Here is a 17453-nt window from a genome sequence, read left to right on the forward strand (position 1 = left end):
AAGTAATTTTATTTCTAAGGATATACCATGTTTTTAACCAATGAATATTCATGTGAGTAATAGTGAGTAATAATATGTAAAATTTTTATCGGAATCAAAAGTATTCTTTTAATTCTATAATTTAGTTATTCCGATCTATGTGATCAATTATGGTCGTTTCGTATTCATTGATGCGATGAGTTATATTTATTTCGATACTTACCTTATCCGAAAGTACAAGAACTAATATGATTTTTATTTTATTTATTTATTATTATTATTTTTTTTTTTTTTTGGCAACTTCGTCGAAATAACAGATTTTCTTCAGTGGTTTTCATCGACCGACAGAATGAAATGTACCGGAAAACCTACTCGAAAATGATTAGAACCAGAAAACATTTTTCTTGATCGAAATAAAATGGCTTTTGGTTTATTGGTATAGGTATAAGTTTAACGGTGCAAAAAAAAAAAAAAATATATGCTCTATTGGTAATATTTCCGATCGCTGCGCAAAGCGACGACATATAGTATAAATTTATATAAATAAATAAAAACAAAGATTCGAACGATGATGGTTATTATATTAATCTGTAACAGTAGCGTGTTCACGATAACGTGATATCCGTGAAGTAGGTAAATATAATATAAACCTATAACTACGTGAAACGAATGTAGTTAAATGGGTTTCATATAATGTATTCAACTGTCATTCTACAAATTAAACCGTTCAGCTAACGAGATTCAGTAAATATGTGTCGCCCGAGGGAACAGTTTACATGACTAATAAATAATCATTAGCCCAGACATTATAGAAATCGGCAATGTAGCTGAATCCGTTTGTGAAAAAAAAAAAAACAGACGGACGTGATATGCTTTTGTGATGGGTGTGCGTGTGTGGCGTGTGCGTATGGAAACAAGAACAACAACCGTAGACAATTCATTTATTTTTATTAGTACCTATAAAGTTATTAGCTAGTTTTCCGGCGCTGAAATATACACGTTAGTTCATATATGTTACATTTCGTATATATTATGCGACGTGTGTATAGCGTTGGAATAATAATTTTCAAACAGTCCGCGCACAAATAATTTCAGTCTTTTCGTATTTTCAATTAAAAAGATTTTTTTAAATTTCAAATCTATGTCGAAATACTGCTGAAAGTAGTACAATTATTTGGATTTCAATCGTTTTCTTTTTTTTTCTGATTATCGAAATGAAATATTAATAATGAATAACTGTCTACACATTTTTAATGAGAAAAATATTCCTTTGTTGTTGTTTTTTTTTTTGTGAAGAATTTAAGAAATTTTACTTATTCATACTTATGTTATTTACTATGGTACCTATAGTTATATAGTTTAATGATTAGTTCAAAGTATTGAGTATTAAAGTGTACTGCAATTATAACTATCACATGGTTTTTGCGAAACACTATTTAGGAACCATCACATTCAATCAGTGTAAGACTATAATGCTATAATAACATAAAAATAAATAGTACACTTTCTAAAATTGGAGAAAAAAATTTCGCCTCTATCACTGGTATAAATTATTTACTAAAAAATATTCTGAAAACTAATACATTTAAAATGCATTCTCTTCGATACTATCGTTTAAATAATGGTGGCGAAGTATTATTTGATTGATTAATCAAAATAATTACAGATTTAGTGGAAGTGATTAGTAATAATTCATAATTGTTTAAAACATTAGTTATTTTTAATGATAGGTAATTAATTGCTGCCTATAAAATATCTATACCCATCATATATGATAATACCCAACAACTACTCACCTCAATAAGTCATAACTTTATAATTTTTATTGAACAATTAAAATGTAAATTAAATGGAACCGTTACTAATACGCATTGACTTCTGAAACAAAACCAGTTTGAAAGATCTGCGTAGTATGTGAGGTTATGAAGAAGCGAGTGTTTTTAATGTGGGTCTATTATATCGTATTTTATAAATGGTACAGAGAGGACAATAAGACAATTTTAGCAAGTTCATTTGTTATTCAGTTGCATCATGCACAAAACGAAACGAACTCATTTTTCTTTAACTTTTAACTATCCGAGCAAAAATATAGTGGTGAAAAAAGCAGTTGAATGAATCAGACATTTGTAAATTGTGACTACCATTTTACAATTTATCTTTTTTTTATTCAACTCGGTTTAACCCTCCTTTTCATTTATACGAAAAACAAATTGCTCTTCTCCGTCGCAAAACTAGATAAATTTAAAAATGAGCTTATGCAACGTGAATCCTCTGACGTAGGTTTTATTACACTCTCTCTTATGCATACTTCGTGAAAACTTAATTTGATTTCAATTTAATTCATTGAACCTTGAAGATAGAAAATGACCACCCGAGATACATATTATTTATAGTTGTAACAGTAATTAAACAAACTATGACACGTTAATAATTATTTTAAAATTTAATTTATTTAGGATAAATTGTTAAATAAATTGTGAACATTAAAATGCAAATAAATTCATCACTACCGTACTGGGGTTTGTTTCATAAGGTTTTCTATGGTTAAGGTATGGTATAAATACCCTCATAGATTAAAATTTTATCAAAAAAGGCACAAATTATAATAATTATAATATCATAGGTACAAATTTGCAGTTGAAAATTAAAATTTACATCTATATTTTTACGCCCTACAACTGCAAAATTGTAGTATAAATTTATTGCTATAGTACTAATGAAAATTATTAGGCTTTTGTAGGAGAATTTATTTTTCACTAATTAAATTTCTTTAAACAATATAAAATATTTAATTTATATTTAATTTATTAAAATAATCCTTGTTACTATTGTTAATTTTGTGAAAAGAGGCTATAATTATTCAAAACAATAAGATTATATTTTATTAATCTTACAAAAATATTAATAATAATAATAATAATAATAATATGAGTTATAAAGTATTTGGCATTTGACACTTATGTTGTATTTATAACTTTGAAAGCAGAAAAAAACAATTAACTTTTTCAAAAAGTTTTTTAATTAACACTTTGGAATTTCTGACTGGAACAAAAGCCTAAGCTCAAAACTCATATAAGTTTTTGCACATTACACGTGGACGATATTGTGTTTTTTATTTCACAAGTAATATAATATTATATTCTTATCCAAAATCATATAAAAGCGAATAAGTAACCAATGAATTACCTCCTCTAAAATATAGGTATATATAATGTAATTATGAAAGCTTGAGTAGCGAATGAGATAAAATCAGTAATTATATTAAACTCTTTCTTACATTTTAAAAGTTATAGCAAGACTTGTTGCACTTTTGATGTATAAGAATAACAAATATGACTTAGGATCAAATATTAAAAGTACGATTTAGGTATACAAATAATTATAATAATGTAAACTTAACTGATATATTTTCAAGTCAATACTATAAATTATTAATGTTGGGTTTTAAAATTCAAACTATTATAATATTATTTATATTATTATATAAATTTTATAATTGTGTCGTATTAATTAATTTTACAGTACTGCATGGACTCGGACACGTCGGATAAAACGCTGTTTCCAACGTTCGCCCGCACACGTCCGCCGGACACTCAGATATCCAAATCCGTGGCCGCGGTCTTAAAAGCCTTCAACTGGACTCAGGTGAGACATATGTTCATATCAATGTATCAACGTGAAAACCATTCGCTAACCGCTAACTTGGCCGGTCAAAATTTTCTTTCGTTGTTCTATGTTTATAACATTTTTTTTTGCTTTTTTTCATTTCCACTTTTCACTTATTTCTCCTTTACGTTTCACCACGACCAAGTCGTCACGTCCGATCTCGGCTCTTGGTTATTGCTATTTTACGTACCGTTTTTCTACAATATATTATTATGCTACACTCGTATGTACCTATACACAGGGTGATTATTTTATCGCGATTCACTCAATATTCTTTAACCTGTCCTAAATGGTTACTTATCTTTCACCAATAGTTATTTTTTTTTTATTTTAACGACGTTAAAAATAATAATATGATAATAATCTATTTTAACTATTTTTAATATTTTATTCCCACTGGTTTTCAAATACGTTGACCTCTGCCGAACTTCGATCTTACGTAATATAGTAATTAAAATGAGTTTCAGTTGGGATAACTTAAGTTAAAGAACATACCTATAGTATTTCGTAATAAAAGAATCACTCTGTATATGTATATTTAAGTACAACACTGTTGTTGAAATATGCCAAGTTGTGGTTTGCTCGAAACGACCCCGAAAAAAGGAAAAATATATACACAAGACCTTTGTAAATACACCCGCACTCGTTTAATGTTTATATACATCTATACATACAGTATATTGCATTTTTCTATATTATACATATACTATAGGCGTTAAGACGTGCGATAAATCATGAATTAAATGTGAAGTAGTCAGTAGATGGGCTTAGATCGAGTTTCTTTTCCATTTTGGATGGCTTAGAAAATATAGCCGCAAATATTATATCATTATCGCGAAATGAAATATTTTAATTAAAAGCACAATACTATATTATGATAATCGCTACATTGTGTGACTGTTTCCATATAATTTTTTTGGTTTCACGTATTGTATGGTTTTTTTTTTTTTAACGTTTCGTGATTCTTTTTTTTTTTAATTGATCTTATTCAAACCCGGCAACTAAGGCCATTAGCTGTGGATAGGAACAGTAGGGGTTTTTTTTGTGTACGGTTTGTTTGTAAAGTTTGTTTAGTACGATTGGAACATGTGTGTGTCGTGATGCTTTATGAAAACCGTTATTTGTATTTCTATATATTTTATTCTAGACAGTGTATTATAACATTTTTTTGATTAAATCTAAATTGTGATTATTTTCCACGCAGAAATAATATACGATAATAATATAATAGTATACTATTATAATTATCTATCCAGCATATGGTAAATAACTTCATAGGTTTGATTTTTGATTTTTCGCAAATCAAATCGAAATTTTGAATACAAGTACATAATACGAGTACTATATTAGATTTTATTTTTGTCAAAATTACTGAATTGAATTTTTCTGTTGTGATTGTTGAAATCTGTTAAAATGAAGTAGATAGTCTTATTCAAAGTCGTCAGGTTAATTTTATTGATGCATTTATATGATAATTATAGGAAATTTTCCTTAGTATTATCGCAAAAATGTAAGTAATTTCAAATCATAAATTATATTCAAGATTTACATAGATACATAGACACATTACTCCCAACACGCAATGTGTCATAGTAGAAATTGTTCAAAGCTTATGCCAGGGGGTTTTTAATGTATACTGCGAAATACATTTAAATTGCTTGATAAAACTAAATCACATACCATTGTAATTAAACAACATAATATAACGTAATGAAGACAATTTTTTTCTACGTTTCAATATTCGATAACAGTAGAAAACACACACACATAATATATATATATATTTATTATAGTTTATTAATCTATGATTGTATGTAGTTCAAAATTTATGTTATTTTAGCATAAAAATCCAAACTAATGTTCGAATAATATTATTGATTAATTTTTAAATTGTATTGTTACTGGACAGTTTAATAGTATAATTTTCACGCGTAATAAATTAATTTATTTTTAAAAAATTAACGAAAAATGTAAATTTCAAATTAACTATAATAATATAATATATGTATATTTTTTTAGTAGAATCGTTAAAATATAAAGGCTGAAATATAAATGAACAAAAAATGAATATAAATTAGAATAACTAAATTTATGGTTACATATATTTTGCAAAAAACGTCCTTATAATAACGCCAACATATTTTTATAAAAATAAAATAGCTAGTATTCTATTATTATTTTAAATTTGAATGTAATGTCTAATGATAAATCATTCCGTTCAAAATACAATTCTGAGCAAAGTTGGGCTCTTATACTATGGTGTAGATTTTGATAAAAATGGGTAGAAGGACAACATTTTTATTTTTATTTTTTACAGTTTTTCAATTGTTTTTCTAAAATAACTGAAAAATCCCACAAATTCTATGTTAAAAGTATAATAAATAATAAGTCATAATAATATACCATAATATTATTAATTATTATAACATATGGTTAATGTTTATAACAATCGATCGGGTTAAATGAAAACTCGAAATTTTGTCTTAAGTTTGTTTATTATAAATTATAAAATAATTTATGAAAAAATGTGTATTTAACATTTGATATATTTAATGAAAAAATTGAAATAAGTGATTTTTACTGTTAATAAATTATAATATTATTGCAAGTTTTTCAATTACGAAAACAGGTTACCCATTCTAATGGCAGACTCATATTTCAATTTTTGAACCTGTTTGATATTCTAAACCGTTCGTCATTTAAACTCTACAACATAATACTAACTTCAAATAGAAATTTATGTTTTATGTATATTATTATGTTATTAAAAACGCATCATAGTTTTTATTTTTTGAAACTGGCGAATGTCAGTTATTTAATTTTAAGTTTAAACTTATATAATTGTAGCTGAAATAGTTAATTTGTGGATATTGATAATTAACAAGTTATGAAATTATTAATATATTATTTATTCATTCATTAATTATTACGAGATTTTACTTTATAATTTCTCCTGTTTAATGCAATAGACATTGAATTTGTTTAGCGTCTCGTATACATTATTATAATGAGTTAAAATATTGTTAAAATAAATCTACGATGTTATTTTTTTCGTTTGTTTCATAATTATTGCATAAATGTTGGGTTAATATTATTTCGAAATATATCCTTCAACAATATCGTCATATTATAATTATTTGTTATTAATTTATGCCTTCCTTCATACCTACCCACGATGTGAATAATATATTTATATTAATCGTATATTGTATAGTCTTATAATTGTTTAACATATTGAATTATGTATTTGAACAGGTGACGTTTTTTTATTCGAACGCAGCCGACACTCATTTTGGCAAGATCGCGTCTACCATATCAGAAGTGTTTTCCAAATCTGGTATAGATATTACGGCCAAAAAGACATGGAATACACATTATTTGCACGGGTACACAGCCAATCCATTCGTTAAACTTGTTGCCGACACGTACCAAGATACAAGAAGTGAGTAAGCCCTTAATATTTTTTCTTGCCGTTGCAGCCAATAGTCACAAAGGTAGTTTTTAACATGTTTTAATATTCGAATAAATTATCGTACCTCGTAAAACCGAGCATAAGTAATCTATTGTAGTGTCCTAAACAAATGCACTATTCTAACGGTATTAATTCTTAAAACATCATAGTTTAAATACATTGGTATTTACTATATTATTCAAAATCATTACAAACATTATTAATGTTATTTTTTTTACATAATTTGAAGTTGTTAAAAATAAATTTTTTCCAAAAAAATGTGTGCTATTTCATAAAATTGTATAATGATAACATACATTTTTAGTTCCTTATTCCAGAACAGAATATTTTTATGAGTACTTATCTTAGACGAGTTATTTTTGAGTAATACGTACTTAATAAATTGATGAGCTGAGTGTAGTGGTACAGAGGTATCCTGTTAAAAATTGGTCTTCCACTCCGCTCATAAAAACTTGAAATACCTACTTATTGCTATTTGACCATTATTTTTTTTTTACAGATTTAAATACTTCAAATAATATTTTGCTTTAAAATATTAAGTTAAAAATGTATAATTATTCAAATGAGTAAAAATATTAAAAAACAATGTTGAATTATTTAAAAAAATATGTTATTTTTTTATTGAAAATGTTGTATTATAACGACTTAAAATTATTTAAAATGAATATCTTTCAAAATGTGTTTTCTGAAATAATGAGTTTTTAATGGATCACCCCGTAATACAATACTTAGGTATTGGCTTTATCTAGTTTAATAAAATAAAAAAAAAAAAAAATAAAAAAAAACATTTATTATTAATGTATTATACGAAAAAAATGTTTGACAAAAGTAGTTGGGTTTTAGGAAAATAGTGTTTATTTACAAATTTTAATACATCAGACTATGTTGATGTAAATAAATATATTTTAAATTTATATTAAAAAATCTTTTATTTTTTTCTATATTAATATAATTTATTTTTGATCTATATAATGTTTATTATATATGTATAGTCCGTCACGAATGAAAAAAAAAACATCTTTTTTTGCAGATTATGTACTTTTAGATGTTAAGTTGTATTCCGCCCACGTTTATGTTAATCACGTTATTATAATGGCACACCACTGTAACTATATTGTAGTGATTTTGACAAAAATTGCCTTCAAAGTCATTCGAATACATTTTAAAAGCATCTAAGTGCATAACATTATGAAAGTTAACAATAACGTAACGTAATCGGGTATACAGAGTAATTAACATTTTACAAGCCATTATCCAGGGGTTGTTGCTTCGTACTGTTAAGGGAATGTAAATAATTATTCATTCTTTTCAAACGCTAAACTGAATATGAATGGCATAGCCTTTATGTGCGTGTGTATATTCGTTCTCTTATTCGTTCAATCTTTAAAAAGATTTATAAAAAAAAAAAAAAAAAACCAACCAACTTTGAAATAAATATTAGAACTTATGTTTAAGACAATATTTTTAACGATTGAAAAAGTTTTTTCTATACGTGGGTTTTTTTTTTAACCAAGGTAATTTAAACTTTTAAACGGTTTTATTTGTAACAGATATAACTGTAGCTTTAATACGTAAGCATCTATTAAAAACTGAATATAAAACTATGCATTGAGATTACAGAATTTGTAAATTATATTGTTTTGAATATCAATTTGTCCAGCTTTATTCGCTTTATGCATTTCTTACACTCCACAATTTATTCATTTATTTACAATGGTAAATACTGGATATAATTGTTTAAATTTTAAATATATATTATCAAATGTGCATTAGTTCTATAAAAAATTATAATAATAAAATAAAACAATGGAATTCTCGAAGAACAATAAATTAATTTTCTTTTAAAATTGTTTTGTGTTAATTGTTTTTTTGTTTTTGACACTATGTTTAATATTTCAAAGTTTTTTTTTCTTGAGTATAATATGTTTGTATATTTTTTTTATTGAAATTAAAAAAAAAAACTAATTCTTACAAATAATAACTTTTTTTTTAACGCATCAATACTAATATTTATATTTTATTTATTTTAACTTACTATTAAAATGGATTATTTTTTTAAATAAATTATTAAATTAACAGCTATATTAATATCAACGATTCGTCAGATAATAGAATTGTTAATTATTTTTGTTTGCGATTTTGAACTATTTTTATAGTTTTATACAAACAAAATAAATGTATTCTTATTAAAATATTGAAATTTGTTGGAAAAAGTATTATTGAAAGTTTGAAAAACTCATTTAAAATATTTATCATTATCATAATTTGTTTTTATAAACATAATTTATTATCATAATATTAATTTAAACTGGCAGTATGGTGTGGGCTGACGAGCTGTATTCTGTTAAAGCTATATTACAGATCACATTATTTTAAATGGCTTTTATATGTACATCATTACGGCCTCATAGACACAATATATGCACATAAAATATTATTTTATTCAATATTAAACAGGTAATACATTTCATTGAACTAAAAAACCTGTATTTTAAAATTGTATTTAAATTTTAAATATAATTGTTGTCTGTAATAAAAAAAAAAATGATAATTAAAACTTTTAAAATAAAATGTTACTGAGTTATTTTATTTATTTTATGTATAATTTACTAAATTGGAGATTTGTATAATATAATATTATAATTTAAAATTTCTTAGTCGTCTTATATTATTTAAAGAAGATTTTTATGGAAGTGAAATATTAATTTAAAATAAATAAAAACATTTTTAACCATAAAAATCTTGAACTTAAATTAATAATTTATATTTATGAATATAGTATTTTTTTTTAAAAAAACTAAATATTTTAATTTAAACAATTTAGTATTGTACTTAATCAATGATAAAAAAAAAAAAAAAAATTAAATAATTAATCAAAATTAATTTTAAATATCAAACGAAATACAAATGTACCTATATATTTTATTTTTCATGATTTCTAAACATAAATTAATTTTCATTAGACATTAACTCTGTCTCTTGAATAATATGAAAAGTATTTGGATAAATTTAATCGTTTGATTTAATTTATATTCCAGTTAATTGTCCATAATGTAATAAAATCAATCTTGGAAATAAGCAAAATATATTGTATGTCATACAAGATAAATTTAGAATGTTTTATTAGACTTAAAATAATATATTTGCTTAAATTCAATCATATTAAAAATTATAAATAAATATAAGTACAAAAATTATAAAATGTGTTATTGAAACCAATTTTATTAATTAATGTAGATTAGATTTATTATTAAATTTTTAATTTAATTTCTATAACAAAAAAATATCTAAAAGCTTAAAAATTATACTATTTTTGTACGATTAAATCTACCACACTACATTTAACTTAACTGATAACAATAATATTTGTTTTTTGATTGTTGGTAATGTATGCGAGGTAATTTAATATTTATTGGTAATTCATTATTATTAAATAAGATAAAAAGTTAAATTTATTTAATTATGTTAAGTTTAAGTATTTAATGTTATTTAAAAGATTTTATCATCTTATTAATTGTATACTTACTCATTAGTTCTCATTTCAAAAGCAGTTTTTTTTTTTTTTAATTGATTTTGTATGATTAAAACATCATAATTTTAGAAACAATTCGTAACAAATACGATAACTAACAATAGTGTGATATATCAATGTCATACATATTTTTTTTAATCAGGAATATATTACAGAATATTTTTTTAGATTTTTCAAATTAACAAAAAAAAAAAAAAAAACATGGACGAATTATATTTAATCATTTTTGTCATAAATCATCATACTGTAAATAATTTTTTATTACTTTGTATTATTTAAATATTTTTGTCTATTCATAATTTGTTGGTTTTATTATTATTGAATCTTTCAAAAAACGTTGGTATACATTTTAAATCGAATTATTATACATATTACATAATATAATAAGTATAAAAATGTAATACAATTGTATTTATATGAATACTGTTATAAACGTTTTGATAATCTCATATAAAAAACCTATTAAATTAGTTAGTCGAAAAATAAAGTCTCTATGTAATTAATCTATTTATTATTTACTAAACTATTATTAATTAAATACTATGAAAAGATTAATTGTAGAAATAGAATTTATTACAAATGTATAATAATGAATTAAATTAAAGACATCTTGATATAATAATTAATAATAAATATTATATGGATCATGTACTTTTATTATGAATTTATAAAAATAATGATACTACTTATGCAGATGAACTTGAAATTTAACTTAAAAATGTTTTATGCAAAATATTTGATATCCTGGAATATTTTTATTGGTTTTAAGTCGGTATATATACAATATTTCGTTTTTACTCAGTAATTTTCAAAAAAAATACATTCAAATGTATGGAAAAAATATTGTTAGGTAAATAAAATATAATAAATTGTATTAAAAAGTATAAAACAATACAAATTATCATATTATCTGTAAATATAAACCTCATAATTTTTTTTTCGTGTAAGATTTCATATTTTATATTGTAAAATAAAATATTATAACTAAATAAAACTAAACAAATTATAGTTTTTAAAATTTAACATTGTAAATTAATATAGAAAACATTTCGTCTATGTGTATTATTTAGAAAAATCATATATTTGTACAGTAATCTAAAACTTACCTTTAAAGTTTTTATTTTAATATAATATTTGTAGATCAGTATTAAATTTCTTTTTCTAATGGATTGATGATAAACAGAATAATGCTTTTATAAATAAAAACAGCATTTTATTTACTATGGATATCATATTTAAAAACAATTATTTAACTTTGTATTTTGAATTTTAGTAATATTATTTAAATAGTGTAGATAAAAATTAATATTTTCTAATAATATATTATATTGTTAAACTTTCTAAAACTTTTTTTTTGATTTACATATGTCTATACTTTATATAGTAGGTAGCCTTATAATCGAAACTATTTCAAAATACTTTCAATTTAAAAAACATTTTATAAAGTTATGAATTAAAGCAGATATTTAAAATACAAGTATTTGATGTTGTTTACGAATATGTTTAATAAGAAGGAAGTAATTGTAGTATAAAGTAAAAATTTAAAGTTAGACATTATATATACATATTTCTAAAAAACCGGACATCAATCGTACGTTTAATAGGTCACATTGCTTAAAGTAGAACACTCGAGGACAGACGTGTTATACCTTCCATTTTTAATTTAAAAGTAATGATAAATCATCGCATTCAAAAAGTAACTCATAAAAAATGTTTTAATTTATTATATAAATGTAATTTTTAACTTTTATGAGTTATATAAAATAACGAATTTAAATTATTATATAAATTAAAAAAAAAAAAACATGTCTATTTTATACAATTATTTTAAATACGATATCATAATTTGAATTATAATTTAAGTTATGTTTTAAGTGTTTAATTATTTCTAAAAAATTACTTCAGTCCAATCATATGTAAATAAATAAATCTAAGTATTTTTATATTTTAAGAGGTAGTGACACTTAGATTTAGTAACGACAAAAAAAAAAAAAAATAAATAAAGAATACCGTTTAGTATAGAGATAATAGATACTATAATATGATATAACATTTAATATTTATAAATTTAAATACTATAAATTAAACAAATAGATAAACTAAATAAGAACACGTGACATGTGTGTAAATTAAAACTTAAAATTTAGTTATTATCATTATTAATTCGCTGTTATAGTATTTAAATTTTACTTTGTTTATTAGCAGATAAAACAATTTTAAGTTACTGCAATGATACATCACAAATTATAAGAGAGTTAAATTTTCATGTATCAATAATACAACATGTAAAATTTTATTATAAATATAGTTAGCTAAACTATTATCTTTATTTGAAATTGGCTATGCAACGTATACAGATTTATTTTGGCTATTTATTTCTATGGGTATATAAATAAATAGTTTTTGTCATATAAAAAATAACAATGGAAAGAGTAAGCGCCAACAGTCCATAAGTATTAATGGTATTCTGTACTTTATCTGTCGTTGTTCAGTCATTGCACATGTATGTTATCAAGATTTTTTTATACAGCCAAAGTTTCAATTTATTTAAACGACGTAAAAAATTGATACAATTTTTTAAATTCTTAACCATAAATCAATATATTATAATTTAACTTTTTAATTATTAAAAAAAAAAAAAAAAAAAAAAAAAATTAAATAGGATGAAATAGTAATATTATTGTTGTTGTCATTTGCATTAATTATTATAATAGCATATGAGTGCAGTGCACACGAATCTTAATAAAAAAATGTTTGTTTTTGACACCCACTAAACGACCTAAACGGCCAAACGTACATTAAAGTATATATAAAAATATCATCTTTACCCATTTTTGTAAGTCAATATAATTTACAACTTTCAGATGAATCGAGATTTATTTTAGGTAAAACTATATAATACGTATATTAACTGGAGTAGGTATAGCATTATTTTATGACATCCTCATCTTATATTCGCAATCTCTGCGGTGTATATAAATACACATCGATAAACACACTATTTTTATACTCAGATTGCTGTATGTTTCTCTACGTTTGAAAATGTTTTTCGTCGTCACTATTAAAATATTCTCATTTCATTCAAGCGCCACAAGTTGCATTTTGTTGAATCATTAAAACCCGTCGTAAAAACGAACAGGACTTAAGTCCAATGTATTCATATGGCAATCAAAAAGTCATTAATGTGTTACACTTGTATTGTATATATAAATATATTATATAATATATTTGATTCGTTCCAGATATAAATATTTATCACGAACGACTGATTCGCTTTACGCGACGATGGCGGAAAACCTATGTATATATATACTGGTGAGTTTAAACTACGCGTGATATTTTCGGGGTGTCTTTGTGTCGGAAATCTTGGTAAGACGACCTTTATTCCACTGGATTACTCCCACATCGTTTTTACAAGCATTTTGGGATTCCGTACACTGTACTCATCTCTCGTGCTTTTTATTCGTCTTATCCGGAAGCAAAAATAAATATAAATATTATACATATATATTATATGCATTTGTGTGTATGTGTGTGAAAATGGTTAAGGGGTATTTGTGTATGTTGTACTGTTGATAACTCGTAGTCTGTAAACGGTTTTCTTTTTTTTTACATACTATAATATATATTTGTGGGGCTATATTATTGCGAACAAAGCGAATATTAAATATATTCAAGTAAGGTAGCCCGAGTGGCCCGTGATATTTGAAACTTAAAAATATTATTCCATAAACCTAGTCATAACGACATAGGTATGTGTTCAATTGAATTCGGATGTATTTTCAAAAGTTTAAAATATTACGAGTTTATTATGCGTTACAACAATAAAAAAAACTGTATGGAATATTGAGACTAGAAAATAAGAAAAAAACCACAGGAATAGTTTCATTATTATATATCTATGTGTTCAATTTCTTTTGTTTCTTATGATAATAATATAGGCTAAATAATATAGTTTAAAATATAATTGTGTTTATTAATATTGAACAAGTATACATTTTATAACTAATGATATATTTATCAGGGATCATAAATTAATATTTTTGAAGGATTTTTTTAAGAATTTAGGGTGTTTTCAGGGACTTTGAAAATTGTACGGTACATGATTATTAAAAATTAGAAAAATCAAAAGAAAGAATAAAAATTAATATAAAAAATTAATTTCTTGTCAATCGGATAAAGCTTATTTGTGGTTTTTTATTTAGTGACTCTTATGGTATATAAAGAGAAAATACGTATAATACACTTTGAATAATATTTCTATCAATATGATAACAAGATTTATTGAAAAAAAAAAAAAAATGAAAAAAAACATTGAATAACTGAAATAATTGTAGTCATTTAGGAGTTTATATTTTTTATAAATGATTTATTTAAACTAATTAAAACGATATTTTTAATAAAATGTTTGACAGTAAACTATAGTTGTAACAATAATTAGGTTTATGCATTAATTTGAATTTTTTGAAATGTGTATTATTTTTAAAATATTTATTGTTTATGAAAAGTTTTGTGAATGTTAGTTTTTAGTTCTGAAAGCATAAATAATTGTAATGGACAATGGACATACTATATTAGGATTTTTGGAAGCTATAAGATGGAATTTTTAATTTTTATCAAACAATTTGAACATGTATTTTTTTAATTAATGAAAGTTCTGCACCAGACGTGGCGTGCCATTAAACTTATTTCGCTGGTCTCAAGAGAATGAATGATAACATCGTTTCTGTACTAAGTTTATATGGCTGCGTAATAGTATAGTCAGTTTCAGATTCCTTGTATAGTTCAAATAAAAATATAATTTATACTATTTTATTATTGAAAGTATAAATATACACAAACACACACACACACACACATAATATATTCGTAACATCATCAGTATTATGGATTATGAATATAACTTTTTATTTGTTGAATGTATTGAAATTATGAAATCATTGATTATTGTAGTAGTATATATAACATTGGATGTTATTTCCAAACCTTTCTATTTTCAATTTTATTGATAGCTTTTTCTTAATTTTTATTAAAGCCAAAAACAGAAGAAAAATATATTTCAAACCAATTCTAAATGTTTATATTTGAAAAAAAAATAAAAATTCAACATTCAAAACTAATATTAAATTATAAAAACTTTTTGCAACAAAAAGTTAGTGACAAAATAAATTCCATTGGAACGAATGTCTCGTCCTGGTAAGCATATTGTGTTTTAAATTTAATTTTCATTCTGTAAAAATTGTTAGGTTCAAACAACTAATGTATATAGTATTCGTTTAAGACACTAGAAAGTCAGTGTGGAATTCATTATTAAAAATTGATTTTAACCTTATTTTGCAATTTTTATTTTATTAAAAAAAAAGGTTTATTGTATCAAAGCACTAGAGTCTGTTGTTTGATCAACCCCGACTCGTGTTATGGTAAAATCAATGTATATGATTTTTAATTTCATAAATCGGGTTTTTGCTATGTTCGTGTGGTATATAGGTTAGTTTGAAATAATGATTGCTGATTTACGAACAAATTATGTTGAAAAAACTTTGTCGAATAGAATAAAATTCACATAAAGACACATAAACCATGTGCCGTCGCCAATGACGATGGAAATAAAAAAACATCTCTCTGTATAATATATTTATTATATACATAATACAGTGGCAAGTCGATTGATAGTGATAATAATTTTTGAATTAATAGATTTAACTCTTTTTTATTCGCTTTGAAAATGTCAAGACAATAAAATTTTTTTAAAAAATGTTCATCATTCAGTCTTGGATTTGATGTTGTAAAAGTTGGAGATTTTCAGATAATAAAAGAAGAGATATGCCATTTCTATATCAATAAAATAAAGGCTCGTGTTCCCAAATGTGAACAAGTAATAAACTGTTTTTAAATTTAACATTCTCGTTCCAATAAGAGGGTTTTTTTTTTATTAAGAATTATGTAGAAATAGAGATGAACGAAAGGCTGCATTATATAGCGCACTGGCACACTGTCATTTTACTTTATTAATATGTTTTATTAGGCCCACAACGAAAATAGGTATTATACAAAATAATATAATACTACTGTGAATTAATGATTTTTTTAAAAACTTTATTTACCTACTAATACCGAGTTACATAAACAATTAATTAGTTTAATAGTTCTCTGATGTTAAACGGACCAACCTTGGGCCACTAAATCTTGTTCAAGGAATCATGAGCTCAACATTTATTCATTAAAGATTTAGTGATTGTTTATGTAACCGAGTATAAATACAATACTGAAGATATTTTGAATCGGCTTTTGAAAATAATAATTGCTGAACAATTTTATTCATTTAGGTTATTATTGTAGTTGAATTCACTGCTTATGGAAAGTAATTATGAACGTTAAACTTTAATATTATTATTTTAAAATAAAAAGTTAATTTTGGTAATTTTTTTATTTAAACATTTATTGCATACATTAAAGATTAAACAAAAAATACGAATTATATTTTCTACAAAATATCAACTTAAAAATACAGCTATGTATAGAAAGTTAAGTTAAAAATAAAAGTAAATCGAATTTTTTTTTATCATTATTTATTATTATTGTATATACACTTTATTGCGAAAGAATACATTTAGAATATACTATATTGTTATTATTATAGGACGTTATACCTATACGTACAACATAATATGGTTACATATATTCTCAAAATATTATTCAAACGATGATTGCACTGAGAATGTCAAATTACAAGTGACGAAAATATATCATAATATATTTTTTTAGATTTTTCAGATACGTTTTAAACTTTTTATGTACATTCGG

General features: G+C 23.6%; 1 protein-coding gene across 5 annotated transcripts in view; it reads left to right on the forward strand.

The window, feature by feature from the left end:
- LOC112599152 (guanylate cyclase 32E-like) overlaps positions 1 to 17453 on the forward strand; it is a 75413-nt gene that overhangs the window by 25301 nt on the left and 32659 nt on the right. For all 5 annotated transcript variants that reach the window (XM_025345927.1, XM_025345929.1, XM_025345928.1 and 2 more), the window contains 2 exons: positions 3502 to 3624; positions 6901 to 7087. In XM_025345927.1, coding sequence (XP_025201712.1) covers positions 3502 to 3624; positions 6901 to 7087 — 310 coding nt within the window. The remainder of the gene's footprint in view (positions 1 to 3501; positions 3625 to 6900; positions 7088 to 17453) is intronic.

This window comes from Melanaphis sacchari, unplaced genomic scaffold, assembly GCF_002803265.2.
Source record: "Melanaphis sacchari strain LSU unplaced genomic scaffold, SCAv2.0 Contig4_pilon_pilon, whole genome shotgun sequence".
Lineage (NCBI taxonomy): Eukaryota > Metazoa > Arthropoda > Insecta > Hemiptera > Aphididae > Melanaphis > Melanaphis sacchari.